Here is a 24,860-nt window from a genome sequence, read left to right on the forward strand (position 1 = left end):
CTGAAGACTTACTTTTCCCTCAGATGTGGTATTCAAAGAGAAGGAATGCTTTGCATAGCAGGAGCCCTAAGCCCTTGCTCCTTTCCAACACTGTGGTGTTATTTCAGACTCCACCAGTTTACCCTGCATACAGGTCAACTGTGCAGTTGAGGTCACTTACTTCCAGTGAAAGCTATCCAGCGGGCATACTTAGTAGCTTCTCTTCGCCAGTGGGAAGCCACCAGCAAACCACATGTGACAGTTAGTGAAATGATTCCCATTATGATGAAAAATAACGTAGTGACCCACTCGGGAGGCAGCCGTGGAGGAATACAGGTCCTGTCACGTCCATGGATGGTTTGACACTGTCGCACAAGGCCAACTGTGAGAGCACCTGAAAATACACAGCAGAGAGGCAAGTAAACTTTCAAAATCCTCTCTGAGGGGCGCTCAATTGCAAACCACAGCTCAGAATGGTCCCAAAGTAAGGGATTCTTTCTTTGATGAACCTTAGTAAGCCTTTCAAACACGGAGGAAGGATGGGGGCTATGCTATAAACATCTATCTTCATGTTCCTTCATCACACGCTTGCACAAGCTGAAGTGAGATGGCTGCAAGCTCTATCTGGTTCCTGAGTGGCAATCAAGGTCTAATCAAAGGGATAAAGCACTTGTAATAAAGCCTGCCAATATCTGCTAATGTGGTAGCTGACTTGCATAGAGGATCACTCCCTCATCTGTGCAAGATGAAGTACTTTTATAGTCTAACAAAACAAGCTGTATGCTCTAAAATGCTTTTAATTGTCTAATATCTTTCTCCCTCATCTGTAAATATGGCTTTAAGCCTCTGACTCTTGCAGCAGAAACTGCATTTGATTCATGTATGATTTTTAAAACATTAAAAAAACACCCACTTCTTGACAGTAACTCATTAAAAAGAGTCCCTCCATGCAAGACTGATCAATCCTTTTGATTACTAGCAAGAGTTACTACACACAGAAACTGGGATATCTACACAAAAGATCTATCAAAAAGACCCTAGAAAAAGGATAAGATTGGTACAGGAGCCATGAAGATTTAATCAAAATTATGTTTTTTCTGTTTAATAATAATATCTTTTCAGTCAGTGCTTTTGAGACTCATAAAGAAGCTTTTAGTGAGCTTTAATAATGAAGTTATCTTTCTAACCCCAATTTAACTTGCAAGATTAAGATCCATTTCTTCCAGTGTCTCTTAAATATTAAGTTCTAGATTTCTCAATTTTGTCTTTTCTTCTGAACTGTTATCCTAAATAATCACAATTATCCTTTATCTATACTAGGAACAAAACCTAACAGTGGACAGCATTAGAGTCAACATCTTTCTCCACAAATTACTTGAAGTAAATATTGTTTCAGTTGACCTGTTTCAAATAAAAAGAGGATAACTTAGACATAATTACAGTAAGACTGGGAAGCTTAGGTTTAGTATCTCCTTTGGAGGGAGAAACATCTGTCATACTTTCTAGCCTCTTTTATGAGGAAAGAAAAAGCATTTAAAAAAGGAGAAAGCCAATAGTCAAAAGAATAACCAGTTCTACCATGCACCTTCTGGCACCCTGGAGCCAATTTCTACAGGTCCTCTCTGCTCACACCTCAGCAATGACTACCAGCAGAATCAGCTTCTGAGCTTAGAATTGTTGGGCTAGGAGGCAGCATATCATGTTTTATTAGATGTTTAGAGTTTTATTAAATGTACTGCTTCATATCCCAGGGGATTAGAAGAACCAAATGTGAAACCATTACTGAATCAGTTCTGTTGAAGTATTCTTGCAACATTTGTTGAGGCTACAAAATTTCAGTCTTATCCAAATATATCCTTTTAATTACACATCCATCGACTGAAAGATTCAGGGATGAAGTTTCAGCTAAAAACTGAACAATTACAAAACCAATAAAGTTGGCATTTTCCACTCCAGATACACAGCATCACACCATTGCTGTGCACCAGGATCACATAAACCTGAGCCAGGGTTACACAAGCAATCCTGCCCAGCTCTACACCTGCACAGTACAGTTCTACATGAACTGCTTCTCTTCCATAACTTGCAATGTTTTCATTGCACATCAGCTGCTGGAGCAGAGGGGAGATGTGCCTGTGTCCTTAAAAGTCAAGCTCCCTGGAACACACACACTGCAGAACCTCGTACAAAACACTGAGCAGTTTCCTGCAGTTTGGGGATAAAGAGGCTATTCACTGCAGCATCATAGGACAGGAAACTAATCCCAATCACTCTGCAAGACCAGGATTTAACAACAATTTTACTATCCTTACAGCAGAAGTCAGTTTCTTCTAAACTGCAATTCTAATCAAAGAATGACTTCATAAAAATGACATCATACACTCAATAGATGTTTTCTGAATTCAAAGACCTCTCCTGACTTCAGTGGCAATAATTTAGTGCATTTTTAACTTTGGAGAAAGTAGCAGTGATAAGAGTCACTCTGCTGAACTTGTTTCCATTTTGTGTCTTAACTGAAACTGAAAAACAGCTGCTGTAAATGAGCACATATTAGTGAGAGACAACTATTTCATTTTGTAGATGCAATTTGCAGTTTATATTAAAGATATTTTTCAATTAACAAGTGCACATTTACCATGTCAGACTCAGAGAGAACCAAAGCTAAGCCCATAAGTGCCATACTAGAGAAACAGAAAACTCCATCCTGAACTATTTTTAATGCAATTTCTCTTACTATCAACATCTACTACTCCCAAAGGTGACTAAAAAAAAAAAAACCAAAAAACCACAACCCACCCAAATAAAAAAACCCAGAACTGAAAATGAAGAAAATGAGAAAAATATCTCTGAATTGGGAGTACCACAGTATCATTCCTTCTTAATACACACAGACAGCTGCAAGAAACTATTCATAGGATGGCTTCCTAAACATCACTTCTGGTTCCCAAGTGTAACATTTCACTCTAGTGGGTTGTTTTGTTTTGTTTTTGTTTTTTTTTTACATCAGAGTTTTAAAGTGTCAGCAATTAAATTTCAGAATCTGACATTTTTAAGGAAATATACTGAGCTTTACGGTTAAGATCTTGTTAGCACGTACTCAGTATTTCTTCTTAACTCTGCTTTATGGGTTACAAATCTGAAGTAGATATACTCCATATTTAAGATTTTGAACCTTGAGTGTGCAGCCTCTAGGGAGCCAAATGGAGGGCAAGAGGTCTGTGTACCATTTCTGAAGGTTTCACAAAGGTAAGTGGAAAATCAACCTCATTATGCACTCATAAATTCAGTTAAAGTTCAAGTTGACTACACAGGAATACCTCAGTTGTGTGCATAAACTGGGCACAAGGAAATGAAACCTCAGGGTTCATTCCATAGTGACAAATCTGTTGAATTCAGACTTCAAAAGAAGTCTCTGGTGTGGAAAAACAGTATTTATTTGCCATGAAATTCAAAAGAAGAGCATGTTTATATGTTATTTTTTTCTGTTGGTCCCATTCTGAAGCAATCAACCAAACAGTTTCCAGGGAGTTGCAAACAAACTTGTTACAGAAAATCTTGTTTCCTCTTATCTAGTCTATCAATGAAAAGAGGGACAGGGATATGAAATTGCAGAGAGTCCTTCTGCCTGCAGTTAGAGAACAGCTCAACAACTCATCTCAAACCAATCACCAAGTTCCATCGAGATCTGTAAGTAAAAGGTTTTAAGTCGTCCTCTCAGAACTACTTCAGAATAATTGCTGAAAATCTAAGCACCTAACACAGGTATGGAACAAACAGCACAGCTAATGCCAGTAGATTAGGCAGCTGAAAGATGGATCCAGCCCTAAACATCTGCAGTGGAGCAAACACAGCTGCCCAGCCACCTCCCCCTGCCCGCACAGCTCAGCCCTGGGAGCCACAGTGACAACCCCGAGGTGCAGGGGCTGCCCCTGCTCCCACCTGCCTCTGTCCCCAGAGCTTTCGAGACTGCCATTATTCAGGGCAGTACAGCTAGAGCAGGAGGTGATTAGGATAGATATGCTAATTACTAAAAATGAAATTCGACCTTTATCAAATCAGAGAATGCTGCACTGAGTAAATGGTCCTTACTGAAGTGGTCCTTAGTCTTTTCCAGTAAATCTATTCCCTGAAGTGCCAAAGCATTTCTAACATATTATAAAACCTCTCAGTAATAACAACCTGTGTATAACCAGGGCTCCAGTTAATTTCAGAGAAAGATTTTGTGATCATCCAACTCCTCAAAACCACCAGTAATGCTCATTTTTCAACACTGCATATTTTTATTAGAGTCAATGACAAAAAGGCTCTTCAATAAACACACCAACGCTGGGGAGCATCACCTATTTAACAATTAAGTTTCACAAAACCATTGAGGAAAAGAGGGGGAAAGGCACCAAACCAAGGAAAGGCAAGCCCTCATTTTCCCCCTGGTGCAGACATGCAGCTGCCAGGGAGCCGACCCCCGAGTCCCCCTCCAGCCCCGCGGTGCTCTGCCATCCCTCTCCTGTTTCCCTGGTAACTACAGAGCCACCAAGGAGGAATCACACCCTACAGAGAGAAACAAAGATTGCTGCAGCCCTTTAACTCCCCCTCCTCTACATCACTTGTGAATTATTAAAAGTGGCACAGCAATAGCACGGCTGGAAAGCAGCAGCATAGTAATGGCCACTCAGATGTTCGCTGTTCATCTGTTATCTGAGTGCCAGGACATGCAGGATCAAGTGTGACAGATGGACACAGGAGAGGTGCCACTGCCACGAGGAGCTTACCACAGCACAAGAAACAACTAATGTGGTAAAAGCAAGATGCAGTGAATGAGGTGGGGCTCAAATGTTAGAAGGTCCTAGAGCTCAGCAGCTCTGCTGGCACATGAACCTCCAAGGCACAAACCCTCAGACCTGCTCTTGCTCAGCCTGGGGTACCTGCTCCTCCTCTGCACTCCCCTACTGTCCCAACTTGAAAATGAGTTTAGTCTTTACCATCATTTTAGACAAAATGCTCTTTTTTGGATTTAAATGCATCTGCAACCCCTTATATTCCTTGACAACAGCTTCCTTACTTCTACCTCCCATACATCAACCATATCCTTAGCAAAATGCTCAATACTAAAACTAAATAAGTATTACAGGCCAATATATCTTATGAAGGGGTTAAAACATGCCCACAGAGAACCACCTGCTCTTCCTCCCTCTTTGTCCTGATGAGATGGAGAGATTGATGATGAGATTGTCCTGGTGCTGCTGGAAATGCCAGTTGTGACTGGCAGAGTCTGACAGTTTCTGCTCAAAAGAGATACTTTCCTTTAGTGTACTGTCGATTAGTTAAACTGTATTTGCTAAGTGAAAAGCACAGTTTAGGTTTCTTAATGAGGTGCTGGTGACATAAATCTTAAGAGCACTGACAGTGTGGCAAGGACACTGCTAAGTTTTATGTTTTAGTAATGAGCACAGTACATGAAGCTCTGTTATTCGGGCACACTAAAACATTCATTGCTGCTGTTAGGTAACAGTCACATGCCAGAGAATGACATATGTGAAGTTAAGGGCAGCTCAGTTAAGCCATTCTCAGTAACTCTCACTGTCCTCTCAAGGACAGCTTGGTTTCAGAAAATTTTTAAGTTCTATTCAGCTGATAAACTTGAATGGGAAAAAATGTAGGTCCACTTAAGAGCAACAGGCTCCAGTAATGAGCAAAGCTGTAGCTTGCTGCCAATCCAAGTGGAAACTTGAAAAGCCTAAAGAAAACACAGTGATTTGGTCATGGCAGACTAATTCTATGCACCAGTGTTAAAGATAACCATCAAGTTGGCATTGGCCAGCTTGCCTTTAACATATTTGCTGCTCCTTGCCTGCAACCAAGTTTTGTGACAGAAGACTGCTTTCAATGTAAGCAAAGTGTAGCCGAGGCATTTCTGAGAGGAACAAAACAACACAGCATGGAAAGAATAGTTCCAATGCACCTACCCATACAGGAAACAAGGAGGAGGGAGTTCCAAGAAGAAGATTTTCAAAGTCATCAAAGGAATTTGGCAGTTGAAATGGGATGTTTCCCATTCTTACATATGGAATTTATTTTCCTGCAACAGGCACTTGAAGTGATGCTGCTATACAAAAGGGGAAGAGAGAATGACTTCTTTAGGCTTATTCATATGTGCTTTGTTTTGTGCAAAACTTTTATGAATCTCTAGTCTAGGTAGTAGTTCCTTGGAAACAGAGGGCTCTCCCTTCTGCCTGTCCCAAAATCCAGGGAACTGACAGTACTGATCATTCCTTACCACGGTCTTGGAGGTACTCCATACAGTTAATTCTACTTATTCCAGGGCAAAACTCTATTAGAAATCAGGCCCTGTACCCTTTTATGAGATTAGCCATGCTCAGAATAAGCAATGCAGAAGGTTAGGGGAAAAGTTATGCTTTTGTAGGATAAGCACCACCTCTGATGTGAAGGGGATAAAAATAACAACATCCTGCTGGTTTGCAAAACCAAAGAGGAAAAAAGAACTAACAGTGCTGGGGAAGACCAGCAGATCCTGTATGGCAAGGCCCATGTTGTAAGAGTCAAAGAGAATCATGGGGTCTCTGGATGTCAGGTCCCACTGAACGAGGTCCACAGACATAGCTCACAGAATAGCTCTGTATCTACAACTTTTCACAGTTTTAGCCTTGTAAATTATAGTCCTCATCTCAATTTTCAACCTTGACCCACTAAAGCAATCTTTAAAAGTTTAGTCTCAAATAGCATCATATCAGAGCATTTTTTAAAACAGCACAGACACATAATTAACTGCAAATAAGTAACTATAAGCAAGCTGAACACCTTGTCTTCCACATTTGTGCTTCAGTCATTGTAGGACAACACAGTAACTGATTTATATCTAGACAGGTATAAAGGGTATATAAAAGAATCAAAATATAAGATAATATCAACTGCCAGTCTCTAATCAAGTATGAGAATACAATCCCTGGTACAGCTCTTACAAAAATAATTAATTCTTTGTGAGGAATGGAGGTAGTCTGAGTAGATGCTCTTTAGGACTTATGCTGCTAAAATAACTTTGAGGTTACCATGCAAGTACGGTATTCAGGATGTAGCAGAACAGATTGATTCTTTCACTGCGGATGTTCCAGTACATTGTTCAGGTAGCAGATTAACAGGAAACCAAGACTCACTAAAATAAGGTTTATAAATGTTAAAGGATGATCTACAGGAAGGTTGAAAAGAGTAACAGAGGTTCAGCTGCAAAGGCACAGAACATAGAATAGTTCAGAACAACAGATTATAAATTATCTTGCCTGCCTTTTGTATGCCAAATCTTATGCTTTTGGCCTTCACTCCAATTTGTCTCTCCAATTATCTAATAGGTATCATAACCCTGGGAAAAAAGCTTTGGAGTTTCTCACTTTGAAGAAAGCCCAATGCAAGATCAAGTCATACACTAACTGGATTTCTATCAATATGAAGCAAATAGCTAAAAATATTTATACAATATTAAAAAGTCAGTTGTTAATACAGATCTAAATTTGCTTATCAAGTCCCTGCTATATCTAGAGGGCCTCTTTTAAGAGCCTTGTAGTAAGAGTCCTTGTTGTAAGATTATATTATACAATCCGTTATTTCTTTTCTAATCCATTTATCCCCTTCTCTCAAATCTGATGGTCTCTTCCTTTCAAATCAACTTTGAAATGCATCGTCCTTCTTGCTCTAGAGATATAAAGGATGTTTACTTGCTTCAGGAACAAAGTATTTGCAAAAATATTCAAATAGGTGAGGTACTATCTCTGGCTTCAAACACAGCTTATGTTAGCTATGAGGAACCTACCTTTAATTATATTTAACAATCTAATTTCCAGAAAATGGAACCTATTAGGTACCATTTTTGGCACTCCTTAGAAATCTTACTGACTTTTAAAGAGAAGAATTACAAATTTTTAAGTCTAAAGCCAATGTCAAAAGAGTTGTGGCAGCAGGCAGAAAAGCCTGCCTTGCTGCTGAATAACATCTGGTGCCAAGTTGCCTCAAAATTTTCCAATTCTGTGTTTGTATCATGCCTAATGCAAACCAAATCCCCCCTCCACAAAACCCACAGTCTTCTCCCTCCCTCTTCCTTTCCCAAAGAGAAAAAAAAATCAGGGGCCATCTATTGGGAAAGACTTACACATATTAGAGAATTTTATTACTACAGATGACAATCATTATGATACATTAGTTCAAAGACATGCCTAAATTGCAGACATTTGGACCAAAAAAAAGTGAGTTTATTTCTGAATTCTAGTAACTTTCAATGCCCTGCTGCTTGTGTATTGAGTTTGCTTAATGTTTTTTAAATTTTGCAACCCCTCTTTTTTTTTAATTTTTTTTTTTTAGGTGGACCACCAGACTCTCTAAGAGCTACCCTCAGGCACTAGTGCAGGAACAACTCCCCCAACACAACAAAGGCTGTGTGTTCTCACATATCAGAGCCAAGAAATCTGCCTGTGCTGAAGGTATTCTTTCCTTCAGAAGAAGGTATTCATTCCTACTTCAGAAAACAGCATTAATTAAATGTTGGTTAAAAGGATCTCTAATAAGCTGCATCCTTCTGATTGTTTATTTTCTAACACTATAAGCATTTTCACAATAGAATAGTTTTGTCAGTAACTAGAATCTTTACAGTTTCTGAAGTGGCAAGGGCCTGGAAAAAAAAGACAGAACTTTCCTAAAATAAGAAAGCAATATTTTATTTAGTTTAAAACACAAACAGAGAATCCAGTTATTTTCATTTTTCCTCCAACCAAAGTAGAGCTACTCAAAACTGACAGAATTCACTGACTAAGAAAAAAACCATCAAAGGCAGTGTCAATATTTAAAAGTGATTTTTGGAGCCAGCCACACCATTTTACGCCATATGTTCAGCTGAAAGCCACAAGCTATGACACCCACAGCTGTTCTGCCATTTAACATCTGATGAGCTTGTGTTCTTTTTAACAGTTAGTTATATTTGGCTTCAGACAGAGCAGTAAAATGATGTCTCTTTATTCAATACACCACACGACCCTACCCCAGCCTTCTGAGAAGTGCTCAGCACCCACAGCTCTATGGGTGATGTGCAGGTCCCTGAGGCTGCATCACAACAGGAGCCAGATGTGAGGTGGCCACACGAGGTGGCCAGGCTGGGACAGGAATGGCAGCACCAGGGCTTGCCACGTGGTACAACACAACCAGAACCACACAGAAATTCAGTGCAGTAGATCACCTTCCACACAGCTGTCTTATAAGATGGTCTGTTCACAGGCTGGCAATAACTGAACTTCAGAGCCCTCCATTTTTAACTCCGGGATATCCAAAAGCATCATTTCCCCAAGTTAGCTGAGTTACAAATTTATTAGATGTGCTCAAGCAGATCAGGATGGATACACCAAAATTCCCAAACCACACCAACTAAAGTACCCTACCTCTTATTCATGGAGAGAAAATAAGGATCAATGTTTCTGGTTACAGTCTAAAGCAATTTCTCCAACATAGTGACAAAGGCATTCAATGTAAGGGGAGACTTCAGGTCCTGGCTCTGACTTCAAGACTGTTTGTGCATTTTAACAAATTAAATTCATTGAGGAATAAGGATCATCTTCCTCTGTCTGTTGTGCTTTGCACTGATCTCGGCTTGCATCAGACATGCTCCAAGGACACCCACTGATCTGGCTCTTCCAGGGCCTCATGAATCACCCAGTGATGAAGGTAAAAAGAGAAGTGTTGAAATGCATTTTGGCATTTATATGGTTAGAAACACATTTGCAAAGTTTCAGCGTCTGTTCTGCAAACATTCAGCCTAAATACACCTTATGAGCTTAAATGTTTGCCTACACCTGAGCATAACTTTCTCTTGGTTCACTACTGACAGAATATTTTAGGCCCAGATTATCTGAAAGTACAACAAACAGACTACACTAAATAAAGAACAAAACATTTATATCCCAAACCAAGTGTACTAACAATTGTGACAGTTTCTTTGCATCACATAACTGATGGCAGGATTGTATTTATAGCAATGAGGACATGAGAAGGGAGGTTTGCAGGTAGAAGTAATCCTTCATTAAAACCACTAGAAAAATGGAAAAGATTAAGCACATTTCTGGTCTTGCAAGTCTTTCCTTGAACACACAGGTTACCACCACTGTACTTGCTGGGGATATACAAGATCTTGTCTTTGTCCACTAGAATTGCTTTTTTCATAAGGCAGTTTTATCAACTGAAGAACATTCTTTGGGCAAACAGGTGCTGTATTTCATTGCAAGTAGAATAATATTTCAAGTAAAATAAAACTTAACCTTAGTTTTTATTCCTAAAGGTGCTTTTTAACTGTTGCCAAATCTGTGTGACATGCTTGTAACAACTGGGAATACAGGTTAAACTGCACTTCCAATAGGGATTAGGTACAGAGCCAAGACTTTATTATCTAAAGGTAACACTTCATGTGCTGAAAGACAGACTGAGATATAGCTTAACCACATACAAGTTGTCCTTCAGGACTTCTAGCACAGTTTCCTGGCTCATTTACATTTTAAGCCCCCACCAATATAAAAGGCAAACTGGAAAATAAACCAAACCAAACCCCAATCTTCTTCTGCAGTAATAATTCTCAAATGTAGGCATTTACTTGCTGTTCACGTTACATCAAAAACATTAAAAACAAAGAAGAATAGGAATGCAGAAAGCACATTCATATTTATCCTGAAGTACATATTTTCTTATTGCTTTTGCTAAGGCAAGTCCTTGTTTTAGAAGCCTGCATAATTTAAGCCTGAATTATTTAGGCAATTAACAGGTGCTGTCTGTGTGGTGATAACACTTTCTCCCTTATCACAAATTGGCATCTACAAAAATAGACTGTGAGAGTCTGAAGAGTTCTCTTCTACTAGGAAAAAAAAAAAAAAAAAAGAGAAGACAGACCGTTCCTGAACAGTTAAATTTGCACTTCACTGAAGTAAAATACGATTTTATTGAAACAGCAAGACTCAGTCCTTTCTGAGCAAGTAGAACAGTTCTTGAAAAGAAACCAAATGTTATATAGTGCTCCAAAGAATGTATCTGTTAACAGATGTTTATACAGTTGTTATATTGACATTCTGAAACATTCACTCTAATTTTAGATTTTATATAAACAACCAGGAGATCCTCTGTTCTTATCACCAACTTCATCTTACTGAACATCTACTTACAGAGAACATTTACTTCAGGTTACACTGGGCATAAATCAACAGACTTCTGTTTGTGAAACAGCAACTGCTACTTCCATTTTTCCAAAACTACCATTTTTCATGCATTAAGCTTCAGGGTGCTTCTTGAAATTGCTGAGTGACCCAGTAATACTCCACTGAAAGAATTTATGGGACCAAATTGGAAATTCCTGGCCTTTCATTCTCTTCAGGTTTCCTGTACAGTCTTGTTGCATAGTTTTTAAATTGAATTAAGTGTGGGTTTAAAAAACAAAGTGAAACATGCTTCTTCCCACGAGTTTCTATGACGGAGAGCACATCATTAACGCATTAATTTAGGTGCACAAGTCATTTCAGAATGCAATTCAACCTAAGGAAAATATAAAAGTTCTTTCTTCATCCTTGTGACTACTCTTCCCCCATTGCATGGAATGCCTACAATGCTCCTCACATCAACAGGCACAGAGAAAGCAGCAGTGCCTTTTCTGCTCTACAAGAAAGGAAATCAGATTCTTCCACTGTTGCAGTTCTGGAGCTGACACTGCCACTGACCGTGGGAATATTTCTGGATTACAGTCTATGAGAAAAGATAGCTCTCATTGCTCAATTCAGAGTATTTCTATTTTGTATAGAGAAGACCGAATATATCAAAACAAATTTTCAAGTCAAACGAGTTACCTACTACACAAAAGCCATCCTTCAGGAAATTTGAAGCCCATGACAACCCTTCATGGGTTTTCTTCACTTGACCTTGGTATAAAGACATTACAATTAGAGTTTGTTAATGTTTGATACATTAAGCTCACACTGATGAAGTCACAGATGAAACCATGCCTCCTTATTTGTACATTTGCTCTGCTTATCAATGAAGACATGTTCCCTCTCAATTCCGTGTATACAACGATTTTATTGCAGAAATTAGTATATATGCCATAAATTTGAGAAATGTACAAAGAATGTAGGTTCAAAGCAACCCTTCTGAAGTACTCACAGCAAAGCAGTTCTGAGGTACACTGAATGATCAGTTGTCCTGTTCTGATCCCACATCTATTCCTTAAAATACAACTAAACTACATTGCTGCTAATAGCAGAAAGTAGTCACAGCAAGAGGAGTGGAAACCACACAAGAACCTGGGCAAAAGAAAGCCCAGGAATAAGAACTGTGAGAATACAAACTGGGAAGCTGGCATCATGATGAGCACTGCAGAAATAACCTACCTGACTTTACTGTCCATGAACACTGTCATTTGATCAGTAAATTCTTGGACGTACCAAGCTCAGAGAGAGCCCAGCCCTCCCCATGCAGTGTGCAAACAGTGGCACAAAGAACTGCTCACCATCAAGTGAGTTCAAGGCCTAATGTGAACTGTCTTCAACTGGACAAGTATTTAAACATCCAAGTGGGGAATTAATCACTACACCTCGAGAGACTGTCATCCTTAATGATCCCAAAGTGCTTTGTAATTTATGGCATAGAACTGCAGCTACCATGAGGTTTTTGGGTAGCAGCCAACTGTTGCTTAGAGCACTGCAGTGAATCACTGGAGGCTTTCCATGCCCTCACAAGGGAGCATTTTAGATCATCCCAAGGACCCAGATGTAACAGACTGAGTATGTTTTGCTAAAAGACAAGAACCAGGCTTTACACACTTTGTGAATTTTGAACCTCACACTCTTAGCAGGAAGTATTTCCTACTGGATTAGACCATCCCACAGACAAACCATCACCATCAGATGTTTCCTAGGGTACCCAAGAGAGACCAAACTCTTGTCATCAACTCAACTTAGAAAATTTAAAATATGTATACAAGACAATACATCAGACAGGAAATAAAATATGGTATTATAGGAAAAACCCAAAAGCTTCCCACTGAGAAGGGATACAACCTATGACCATTGATTCCATATAGATCCCTAGAGAATCAGGCCAATATGAGTGCTTTGCTAGTCTAGCTTGTTTCCCTTCTCCTTAAAATAGACACATACCCTGCACAGATCCTCTTCTTGGCCATAGCTCCAGTTTTTCAGATCTGTGTATATCTCCATCAGTCAGAGGCTTGGGGAAGAAAAGTGAAATTGAGCAAAGCAGCTGGAGCATATATAAGGGGATTGCTGAAAAATTATCAAAGAACTTTTTTCCTGCATAAGGGCTCTTCTGTCAATTATAAATCTATAGGCACTCTGAATTACAATAATAACTTACAACTAGATAATAAGAAAACTATTTTAAAATTCAGAATTGTATAAACAAAATTTTAAAATAATTTTATAGTTTTCCCAAACTACTTTGTAGAAGAATTAAAAAGCCTCCACATCGTATTTGTTCCACCATACTACAAACATCATTTTGTATCTGTTTCTAAAATAGACAGCAGCATTTATTCTCTGTGAAGTTCAATATACTTCCTCATCCATGAGTCACTCCAGTTACATTCTTCTGAAATACAAAGGTCTCAAGCACTGCTGGAAAAGGATTCAAGAAAGAGGTGAAGAACTCCTGCCTAAGATGAAAATCCTACACACTGCATGGCACTGCATGAAAATAAATGGGAAAAAGTTGAGCTGTTGTGAAGTACCTATGAAAAAAAAGTAGGTCAAGTTTAAAAGTTTGACCTACTGATCTTCTTTGCTTTGGCAAAAGTACAAATGGAGTTTACATAATGCTGCTCACATGTAAGTACTGGCTGGAAACTAAATGATACAAATGTTTTTAATAAGCCCCAGCCATTAACAGGATTCCTTTTTTTTATTATTTCAGACAACTTTAAATCTTTGTTTTGCAGTACACCCTATTGAATCTTTACTTTTGAGACTCGTACATTTAAGTTATTCTTGTGTTGATTTCGGTGGAAGTTTGTGACAACAAATGTAATGCACACACCTCAAATCAGGTCTGAATTTATTTTAAAAAACAGAGGAAACTTCAGTAACTTCCCAAAGCCACAAAGGTGAAGTTTCAACAAGGCACCTTTCCCACAACCCATCTGTGTATAAAGCAGCTTTACAGCTGCATGCTTCTTGAGGATGGACAGAAAACAAATCTGTATCTGCACATACTGAATAGAATTTAGTTCTGTAGGAACTGTGCACACTGCTGGTAAGTAAATAAAAAGGTTATTCCAAATATCTGAAACTCTAGTACCTTATCCAAAGCACCTACTATTAGAAAAGACAAATGAAATGCATGTTATTCTGTGATTGTTCCCCTTAGTTTAATAGAGTGAAATTGTGATAGGAAACAAAAGTTAAAAACAAAATGAAATTAAAGCTTTGCTGCTAATGCTAATAGAAGTTACTGTGATAAAGATACCACCTCTGTTTTACAGAGGAAGAAACTGGGGTACTACCACAATAACTTGCCAGCATCCAAAGTCAGCCATGCCAGATGCTAGATTTGAAAGTTACTGGCTCCCAGATCTGTACTCTATAATCAGGTATTTCTTACCTAACTCTAATTAGAGAGTGAGGAATTCAACAGGATTTGGTGGAAGGCAAACTAACACTTTTGTACCTTCACATGCTAAAGAGTAAACAAAACGTGCACCTAACAGGAGCAGCATGAGTTTGTGTTTGTTAAAAAGCAGATGTAAAACATCAGTTCCTCTATGGACAAAAACAATTGGCTCTCTCATGTCTTCTCTGGCAGGCTCAAATAACCAGGCTGACACAGCTCTTTCATGAGATTCTTCCTACACATAAAATAGTTCCATATGTTTAAATGCTGAGTGGTTGAGTAAGCACAAAATTAATTCATTACAACAATGCTTTTCTATTGATTTTTTCTTGTGCCTTAAGGCCTGGTCGATTACAGAACCCAAGCACAATTCAAACACTCTGCTTTGTCACATTTTCACATCCACTTGAAAGACATCTACAGACACAAAGTAACATGGAAATGTTCCTTTTAAAGATGACACTGACCCTCCCTGTCCAGGCAGACCCACTAATAGGCCGCTCTTATTAGAGTATTCAGATTATATGGGGTTCAGAATGTTGTTCTTGTTTGGGTTTGGTATTGTTGTTTTTAAGGCATTGGCAACATCTCTGAAATGCAACTGCTGCTGGCACTGCCTGCATCTTAGAAGCAGGAGGTCCTCATCCCTCACTGTGGTATCAGCACACACACAACACATCACAACCCACCACCACCTTCCCCTTCTCCTCACACACCTGGGAGCATCCATCAAAGAAATGTGTTCTCCTGAAAATTATGTCTTAGAATCTAATTTTAACACTCTGATGTTCAGATGGCTTTGGAGATTGCTTTTCAGCACTCACCTCTAGGACCTGATGGTACATAAATCTTCATTCTCTGTATCATCCTCCTTTTTTTTGTATTCCCAGCATACAATCCAAACAGGTTCATGAAAGGGCAAATAACTTCTCCTGTCACAGTCACTACACGATAGCACAAAAAACATTAGGAAAAGTAATTTTGTAGAATTGCTTCCTATCATGTCCCATCACTTTCTACTGAGAAGAGCTGGGAGATGCATACTGTGTTTTTTGAGTATATTGCAAGGTGCTTAACAAATGATCACCAGAACCCTTTTACAGACAGTTTTTGAAAAGCCAAGTACCCACACATCACAGAAACAACAGTATCTCCTTCAGAGAACAGCACAATGGCTGCTCTATACCATGACTTGTCCTCAGGGGAGCATTGTACATGAACACAGCACAGGCCCTAAAGGGCAGAAGTCACTGGTAATATACTGACTTTTACATATCACTGCTATTTGAGCAGAAAACTTCATTTAGAACAATAATGCCAGCTGGAACTCAAGTTTACATCCTCTTTAAGTTGTGGATACTTTATTTACTTTATCTGGTTCATTCTATTTAGAAGTACTGTTTCATTTGAGCACCTTCATGTGATCTTGGGTTTATTCCATGTACAGTCAGTGCTCCAATTAGAGAACTATATTTCAGTGGTCTCAAGCTCAGAAGGAGCCAGGAATCATTGCTTGGTTGTACTACCTGTGATAGTTTGTTAGGATTAAGCTGATCCCAACAAAGCTACAGTTCCTGTTGGAACTGTGAAACAAAATTCCTCAGGAAGAGCTATGACATGCAGAGGAATAACACTGAATATCAGTAATTTTCCACTAAGTACTAGATAACTTATTCCACAGGATCAGGGAGTTAACTGCCTCAGGAGGAATGGCCTGCTGCACAGAGCCTGCTCTTCTGTAAGACCACTGCATCTGAAATCATCCTTCACAAATAAAAATGCAACTGAGTATGCAAACCCCAACAACTATACATACACTTTAGAAGATACATAGAAAGGCAGCACTGGTAAAGAAACAATCTTAAATAAATGTCATATTCCAGCTCTATAATTCATTCTCACACTGTTACTGCACAGCAAGATACAGATAGCAGTTTAAATGAAAAGCATAATTCCTAACACAAGTGACCTTGATCCTTTAGTCATAGATGCAAGATGAAATTGGAAGCTCTGCTGAACACAAATATGGCCCAGGCCAGCTCTGTTGGGCACATGCTGAGTGGCCTGGCCATAACATTCCTGGTGACCTATGGCTCAGCATAGGAGGATGTGATATATCCTTGCTTTAGGAGTTCCCCATCAGTTAAGCACCCCTAAATCCTGACATCCATGTTAACTTAATGACTGCTATAAAAAGGGTACACGTTGTTCTGTAAATTGGAATCAAATGAACAATCATGCTACATAGGAAGGGATGACTAAGCCACATAAACAAACTGATAGCTTAGCTTTCTGAAGGGAGATTTTGCTTGATTAAATTATTCCCTTGAATTACTTGACCTATCCTAAACCCCATAAAAGCATTCCAAGTTGTCAACCTCCCCATATGTACAGCTTTTAACAGCTCTAATTTCAACTGTGCACACTATTCATACCCTTTTTCCTATAAAAGAGAGCTGCAGCTAGAGCTGCCTCTATCCCCCTTCCTCCCCTACTGAAGACAAAATATCAAAATCATTAAAGACCATCCCACACAAAAAAAAAGGAACATATGGATACAAAACTATCAGCTTATAAAGTTCTTTGCAGAAGTGTAGAGATATAGGAGCAAAATTCCTTCCTACTTAAAGCAGTGGCACTTTAGGCATTGGCTTAAATTAAAGCCAGCTCTGTCCTTATTTCTCACAGAGCGTCAGTTTGATAAGAAAAGGCAGTCAGTGCAAGAATACTGAGCAGCCACTGGTTTTCAGATTGGAGTTATCAGTGTTCTGTATTTGCACAGCACGAATAACACAACCTCACTGAGGACTCACTGTTTAGAAAAATCCATTTAATTTTCATCTTTCCTTTACCATCTTAAAGATGTATGAAATATCTGATACCAAGTTAACGAATAATTCTTACAAAAGTACATAAAGAATAAGTGCCCAACAGAAACCTGTTCACAAAGGTGTAGTTCTGGCCTAAAGACAGATAAGCATCTGAGACCTTCAATAATCTGTTGCAATCCTTTGATGATAATTGCTGGGGAGAAATTTTTACAGCCAACATTTTTCAAATGACTATAAAACTTATCTTTTAGGATTTAGGAGACTAGTCAGCTCTTCTATATTGATTAAAAAAAATATTGAAAACTATCTAGATTTTTCAGAGAAGCATTAAAGCCAGTGATTTATGTTGCTATCCAATTTAGCTGAAACTCATCACTGTCTCTGGAGTAAGAGGTACATATTGTTTAGCATCCAAATCAGAACAGATTTTTTTTCTTCCTGAAACATAAGCCCAGGTTGCCAACCTTAGTGGCTGTAAACAGCTCTGAATGAGCCAATGAGTGCTGCCTTCCCAGGTTTGCCAAGACCTCTGCTCTCTGCCATCCTCAAACAGCTGCAGTACTGAGGAGACCAGGCTGTTCCACACTGCCTTTCAGAACCCCCAGGCCAGCAGCCAAGCACAGAAACACCATTACTCCCCTTCCTCCTGGTACTAGGCTGATTTGTAGAAGCAGAATCTAGAATAATTCCCACAGGAGATGAACCTAAGAACACAGAGATAAAGCAAAGAAATATTTTCTTTTACCAAAGAGTTCCTTTCACCAGCTGAGCACAGGATGCTCCAAAAAAACCCCTGCTTCTTAGTGGCACGTATGGAAGCTGGATGCCTTGGATGTGATCCAAGCACAGAAATCTGCTGAGAGTCCCTGAATGTCACCAGCAGCTGGGACAGGTTTTACCATCAGGACTGTGCCCTCCTGTGCCATATCTCTCCCCAGCAGTCTCTGGGTAATGAATGACACTCATAAAAGTATTCACCTCATAATTCAATACTACAGGAAGTTCTTGGTTCAATGGGCATCTCCACACTTCCCTTCTTTACAGTTTGGGCAAACGGCTCATTTTAGAAGGTCTAAGAAACCAGAAACACACATCTGTATGGCTTTTAAGCACAACTCTTAAAATAATGCATTGAATCCTATGTAAATAAAAATCTACATTAAAGGTAGCAGCTAGTTCTCCTTTATGGTTTTATAAAGACAACAATTTGGCTTCAAAACAGAGCACAGAAAAAAAAATCTTAGGTCTGTCACAACATTCTTTGACTGGTGAAGTCCTTCAGAAAAATCCATACAGCTTTCATGTTTGGTAGCCTAATTAAAACTGTTAGTTGCACCTCAGAAATGGCAAATGATTCTTAAGTAATCACCCACTAAGTAACTAAGAAATGATTGCTGCTTAAAATATTTTAGGAGACAATTCTTGTATCACAAAGAGATATAAAACATTTTTCTTTACAAAATAATGTAATGGACTCTACTTAGTTCCTAAAGGACTGTTTTTTCCATGAGCACTTTTTTCAGAATAGTTTTTCTTATCTCCTTTCTATACATGCAGAGAGAATCCAACATTTTACACATTGCACAAGATCTGCTAACGTGAGGCAGGCCTTCAGAAAGACGTATTTAAATATTTGAAATTAGTACTATTTTATTTGACTTTAAGCCCCTGAAAACGGGCTCATTACCACAGCGCTGCTGTTAGGTGGAATTATAAGAGGAAAGAACCAACTATTTTATCTAGCCCTAGGCAGGAAAATCACCACAATTAGCTACAGGAACAGTGAAGTCACCCAGGGAGTTCCTGAAGGCTGCACTTTTGGAAGGGACTCGTTCCTTTCCTCTGAACCATGTAGGAAAGTCTAGGTTCTAGACTAGGTAATTAGAAGCAAATCAAATAAGCCATAAGTAGTGGTCAGAGTACAGTCACCAATCCCAAATAGCTTTTAACACTCTACTTCATTAGAATAAAGGAAATATGACACAATTTGAACCAGTTCAACCGTTCATATGCCTTGAATATTAGGCATGGAAGATGCAAGCCAGATGAGGAAAAATTTTCAAGCCTTCTGTCAGAATTTATGACAGAGGTCTTTACAGTCAGACCAGTTTTCTCTGTACTAACCTGTGGTTTGCTTGGAAATTATAAGTCTAGGAAAAATCACAGAATCTCCTGTGCTGAAAGTGACCTAGAGGGATCATCAAGTCCAAGTCCTGCTTCTGCACAGGACAGCCCCAAAAACCACACCATGTGCCTGAGAGCATTGTCCAAACACTTCTTGAACACACACAGGCGTAAGGCTGTGACCACTGCCCTGGAGAGCCTGGTCAGTGCCCGATCACCCTCTGATACTCAATGAAACCTCCCCTGACAGAGCTTCCTGCTGCTCCCTCGGGTCCTGTGACTAGTCAAAGTGGTTAAGTTAGTTCAATCTGTTTGCAGTAAGGATGGTTTCCCTTCCTGACAGGCAGCTTTGGGTTCCTCTGGGACACGAGATCAAAGAGCTGCCCTCCTCTGTTCTCTCTCCCTGCTCCACTGATCAGAACATGCAGGTCTTTATCAACAGACTGAAATAAATTGTTCATAGACAATTACATCATTAGTAAAAAGACAGATGCCCAAATCCTTATTATTGTAAAGAAAACAATGTCACATTCTAAAATAAAAAACACATGGGATCTCGGCTTAAAAGCTGATAAAAATCAGCATGCAGGATTCGGGGGGTAAAAAAAGGATGAAGGAAAGCAGGAACTTCCCCGCAACAAAGAAAACGTCAGTGTAGTACGAAAAACTCCAAACCTGCCGCAAACTAAGCGGAGACAGATCTCAATTCCCTGTCCAAGGTGACGGCACCTGGGAGGCACAGGCAGGGATGCTGCCCTGGCTCTCAGCTTCCCAGAGCCAGAGCGGGATCGGGGGCTTTGCAGGACCCCTCGGGAGACCGGGCTCCGCCGAGACGGCCGGGAGACACGGCCGGGAGCTCTGCCCGGGCCTGGGGTCCCGCCGGCTCCCCCCGGCCGCTTCACTCGCCGCCGCCCCGGGGGAGCAGCCCCACGAGCCCCCGGGACGCGGCCCAGGCTCTCGTCGGCCCGGCGGCCAGCAGCCCCCCAGGCTGGCCTCCCTTGGGCGCCTGACGCCAGCCCCACCGCCGCCCCGAGCCCCGCAGCCCCGCAGCCCGCCCGCCCCCGAGCCCCCCGGCGATGCCGGAGCCCTCTCCCGGCCACCTGCCGCACGCTGCCGGCGGGTCCCGCGCCGGCCGCCCTCACCCGCGGACTCGCCGGTGTTGATCCAGTCCGGGTTCGCCAGGCTGGCGATGGCGAAGATGTCGGCAGCCAGGAAGAGGCATCCTGAGATGATGGTCAGTTTGTCCATCTCCTCCGGCTCCGGCGGCACCCGGCTCCGGCCTCCGCCCGGCTCCCACAGCGGGCCCGGGCCGGGGGCGCCTCACGGCCGCGGCTCCATGGGCCCCGCGCCGCGCTCGGCGGCGGCGGCAGGAACGGACCCCGGACGGCGCCGGAAGCGAACCCGGCGGGCGGGGGCGCGGCGGCCGCTCCGGAAGGGGAACCCGCGGTCCCCAGCGCGCGCCCCGGGAGGGGCGGGGCTTCCCGCGGGGGCGGGGCCAGGTCCGGAGGGGCGGGGCAGCTCCGGGGTCGCGGCGTCTTTCGCCGGGCAGCGCGGGGCGGGGGCGGGGCCTGACGCTGATGGGCGGGACCGACTGGGGACGGAAGGGCGGGGATTATGTCGAGTGGGCGGGGCTTGGGTTGGTGGGCGGGGCAAGGGGCGGGACTGATCGGAAGGCGGGAGCGCGAGGGGCGGGGTCAAGAGCACTCAGTGGGTGTGGCCTGGGAGGGGGCGGTGCCCGCGGGCAGGGTGGGGCAGGCGGTGCCTCAGGGCGGGTCTGTCGTGAGGGGCGGGCGGTGCCCGCGGACACCGCCTGGCTCTGGCCCCGGGGAGCCCCAACACTTGCCCGGCCCTTCGCGGCCCTCATGCATCGCGATCCTCAGAGGTGATTTGGAATCGAGAATGAGCCTCTTGGTCAGTACCAAGGGCTGGGGAACGATCAGGAGTCTGTGTTCACCACAAAAAACTGCCTTCTGTTTCTCGAGTCCCTGCTCTTTATCCCTTTGCAAGGCTGGGCATGAGCTGAAATTCCAGAGCTGCTTCTATAGGACTGATGAGAACAGGGGACGTGGAAGGACTGAGGTTTGGCGGCTGTGGAGCCCCTCAGAAGTGCTACACAGCATTGTGTCTGTGCCCTGTTTTTGGAAGGAAATCTAATTAATTGTGACTGGAAATCTCACACAAATACAGGCATTTTTGATGGCATGCTTTTCCATGGATTCAGCTATACAGAACTAAGGGGAATCTGTAGCCAGAAAATGAACACTGCACCAAATGAGGGAAACCAGCCCGGTTTTGGCCATAATAGCTTTGTGCCTTTGATACCGTCATTCTGGTATGGGAATGTTGAAGTAAATGAACCAAACAGCCCCCACATCTACAGGTACTTGGAAAATATCTAATTGTTTGCACTTTTTCCCTTCCAACAGTGAACACCCACCTGTTTTTTCCAGAGCAGCACAAGTGGTCTATATGGAACATAACGGGAAGCCAAGTGGGCAATTGCCTGTGCTGCTTATTTTTATGTAAGTATTTTACATAGATGGCCGACTGTACAAACAAAATGGAGATATCAGTAATCTTGAAGTGTTCAGCAGCAATCAGTAGGATTTGTTATTTGGAGGACAAGCCCTGTACTTACCTCCCATTGAAATTGCCTATACTTGACAAATTTTCTTAAGGGTGGAGAAAATTGTAAGGCTTTTGATGAAAAATAACTGAAATTATTCCCTCTAAACCAGAAAAAATTGGTGCATGGAAGAAATAGTGATTTGAAAAATCCATTTGCTATAGGCATGCAGTATTTTCTTGAAGTCCTTGATAGCTGGAAACTCCTCTGTTATTTTCTGCCCTGTTCCTACCTTCCCTGAATATGTTGCTGTTAGTAATGAATACTTAAGTAACAGCACTGTCGCTCCTTCTCTTGGCAAAACGTGCGACTTTTTAAGAAATAAGTTTCTAAGTAAAAACTACTTTGAGTGTATTTATTTGCAGTAAGCAAGTTTATGGAGTCTTTTGGCATCAACTCAGCACACAATGCTGGTCTAAAGAAGTAACTAAGGATGAGAGGCTTAACTGGATACTTAAGAATGGGGAGAGCATCTTCTCAAATGCCTCCTTAAACACTTTATTGAAGAATGATTTCACTCTTTCAGCTAGTAAAGTTTTCCTCTCACTTTTCAAAGGGCAGCTGGAAAACTCTGAGCACACAGATTGCAGCACTGGCAGTAGAGATTGGGATGGATGAACAAGGATTAGCCCTCACAATGGTATGGGATGGGCCACAGCTCCAGGTAACAAACCTTGTTGAAAAAAGCTCTGCAGCTAATGATGGAAAGCTGAAACCAGGTAAAAAGAACCAATATTGATATTAAAATTTAATTGCATTGAAAATATCCTTGTTCTGCATTTATGCTTTGAGCCTGTCTCTGATTTATTTACACTTACACAGATCAAAAGAAACTCAGTTTTAAATTACAGAGAAAAGAAACTAGCACAAACTGTATGAAGCTCAATGCCAGCATTCCACTGTGATGAAATACCTGTGATCTTAAAATAGCTGATATGGTGACTGTTCCACAATCAGATCAAGATTTAAGTCTATACATTGTTCTCCAGCAAAAACATATTTCCTATTCACCAGCAGATTTTTTCCAAAAAATATTTTGACTATTACCTTTATGTAGCAAGTAGACTTGAATAATATAATTCTTGATTCAGTGCATTATTGTTCAAGCAATTTCTTTCTACAACTAACACAAATCTTCACAAGGCTTGAAATTAATTTGCCTTATTGTTTGCTTTTTATTTCTCTTCATTACACGGAGTAGTTACAAAATGGCAATAGACTAATCTCTGTGCTTTAACAATCCACACAGGTGTTCATTTGCTAAATGTTTTAAACCTGAAATGAACCATATCAGAACTAGCAGACTATTACCAGTTATTAAAGGTTTCTTGTGGAACATCTGACACCTGTATTAAACTTGAAATTGAAAGCTCTGTAAATGTGAGTGCTTCACATGGGTCCCCAGCCCAATTACATTAAACTCATGAACTGCAGTTTGGGGACGATACTGTGCTATGGTAATTCCCAGCATGAAATTGTCTCTTAACATTGAAATCTATGAAGCGTAATGAAGTAATTTAGAAATTTACTGGCTGTACAGTGAAAATGCATATCTTTAAATTAGAACAATTTTCCTAGCAGTGCCTTTATAGTTTGGGCAGTCCTTCCTTCAGAATTGCAAGTGCCAGGAAGAAACACCTACTTGCTTGGTGAAATAAAAACCATCAAGTGAAGTTCTTAGCCTCAGCTCTTGCAGGCACCTCTTGCTTAACCCTCGGCCTCTCCTGACAATGTAAGGTGTGCCTGTGTTGCTTGTTTTGACATTTCCCTTCCTGCCTCTTCTGTGAGCGTAAATTCTGGCTGGCAATAAAACCCCTGAACTCAGAGCCATGTCCGTTTGTAATAGCCACACATCAAGACAATTACAAGCAGCTGATGATACGAAGATGGAGCTCTTGCTGCAATCCTGTAAATAACCTGTTTCTTAATCAACTGAACTCTGGTAGTAATTAAAGATTAGGACTTGTAAAATTAAGCAGGAAAAAAAAAAAAGCACTTTTCGTGAGAGCCATGGCATACAGCTTTTAAGAATTTATTGCTCTCAGTGCTAAGGGTGGTCCATACACTCAACAGAATTCATCTAGATAGGTCACAAGGCAGTTCCAAGTTTTCCCGAGGCACAGTTTTAACAGAAATAAACTTCAGAGGTAGGGGAAGGAACAGAAGTATTAAAATGAGATAATTAGGCTAGAACAGCAGAAAGGAAGCTCACACAGCAAGGGGCTTTCCAAGAGATTAAACCTTTATGTTTGAATAAATCATTAACTACACTGAAGGAGCAAAAAAAGAAGAGTTTGCTTTTCTGTTGACTGAGCAAAGACCAAAGGAAAGTGTATAGAAGGGACAATGGACAATAGAATGATACTAGAGGAGCTTCAGAACTGAAGAACTTGTCTTTAGAACAAGTGTTTGAAAAAAAATGAAGATCCCATGATTAGCTAACTAAATGGCTATGGCAATTACTGCATGTTCAAGTAATAGCACGCTGTGTATTTCCAGTGTGAGTGAAAAGACTGAGGATGAAGATGACAGTGGGTCCAGTATTGATAATGATGATACAGATTTGGATACTTTTCAGTATAAATCTTCACAGTTCCAGTGTTGTGAGTTCAATTGTTACCAGCAATATCCAAAATTTGGCGAATATCTGATAC

At 41.0% G+C, this 24,860-nt stretch overlaps 1 protein-coding gene and 1 long non-coding RNA gene across 5 annotated transcripts in view; one reads left to right on the top strand and one right to left on the bottom strand.

Annotated features, from left to right (window-relative positions):
- MOSMO (modulator of smoothened) overlaps positions 1 to 20,890 on the bottom strand; it is a 31,305-nt gene extending 10,415 nt beyond the window's left edge. The window contains exons 1-4 of one of the 4 annotated variants that reach the window (XM_088174382.1): positions 20,723 to 20,861; positions 15,450 to 15,569; positions 13,158 to 13,227; positions 161 to 373 (exon numbers count right to left, since the gene is read on the bottom strand). In XM_088174382.1, coding sequence (XP_088030508.1) covers positions 161 to 373; positions 13,158 to 13,227; positions 15,450 to 15,470 — 304 coding nt within the window. In that variant the 5' untranslated portion in view covers positions 15,471 to 15,569; positions 20,723 to 20,861. Of the gene's footprint in view, positions 1 to 160; positions 374 to 13,157; positions 13,228 to 15,449; positions 15,570 to 20,722 lie in introns of all 4 variants that reach the window. The other 3 variants (XM_088174381.1, XM_088174384.1, XM_014869233.2) reach the window with 3 other exon arrangements.
- An 892-nt stretch (positions 20,891 to 21,782) lies between these two features.
- On the top strand, positions 21,783 to 22,871 carry LOC148221898 (uncharacterized). Its single transcript, XR_015807223.1, has 3 exons — positions 21,783 to 21,912; positions 22,007 to 22,102; positions 22,763 to 22,871. It is a non-coding gene; the product is annotated as an uncharacterized LOC148221898 (long non-coding RNA).
- Positions 22,872 to 24,860: the final 1,989 nt, after the last annotated feature.

This window comes from Sturnus vulgaris, chromosome 16, assembly GCF_052056855.1.
Source record: "Sturnus vulgaris isolate bStuVul1 chromosome 16, bStuVul1.hap1, whole genome shotgun sequence".
NCBI classification, from domain to species: domain Eukaryota; kingdom Metazoa; phylum Chordata; class Aves; order Passeriformes; family Sturnidae; genus Sturnus; species Sturnus vulgaris.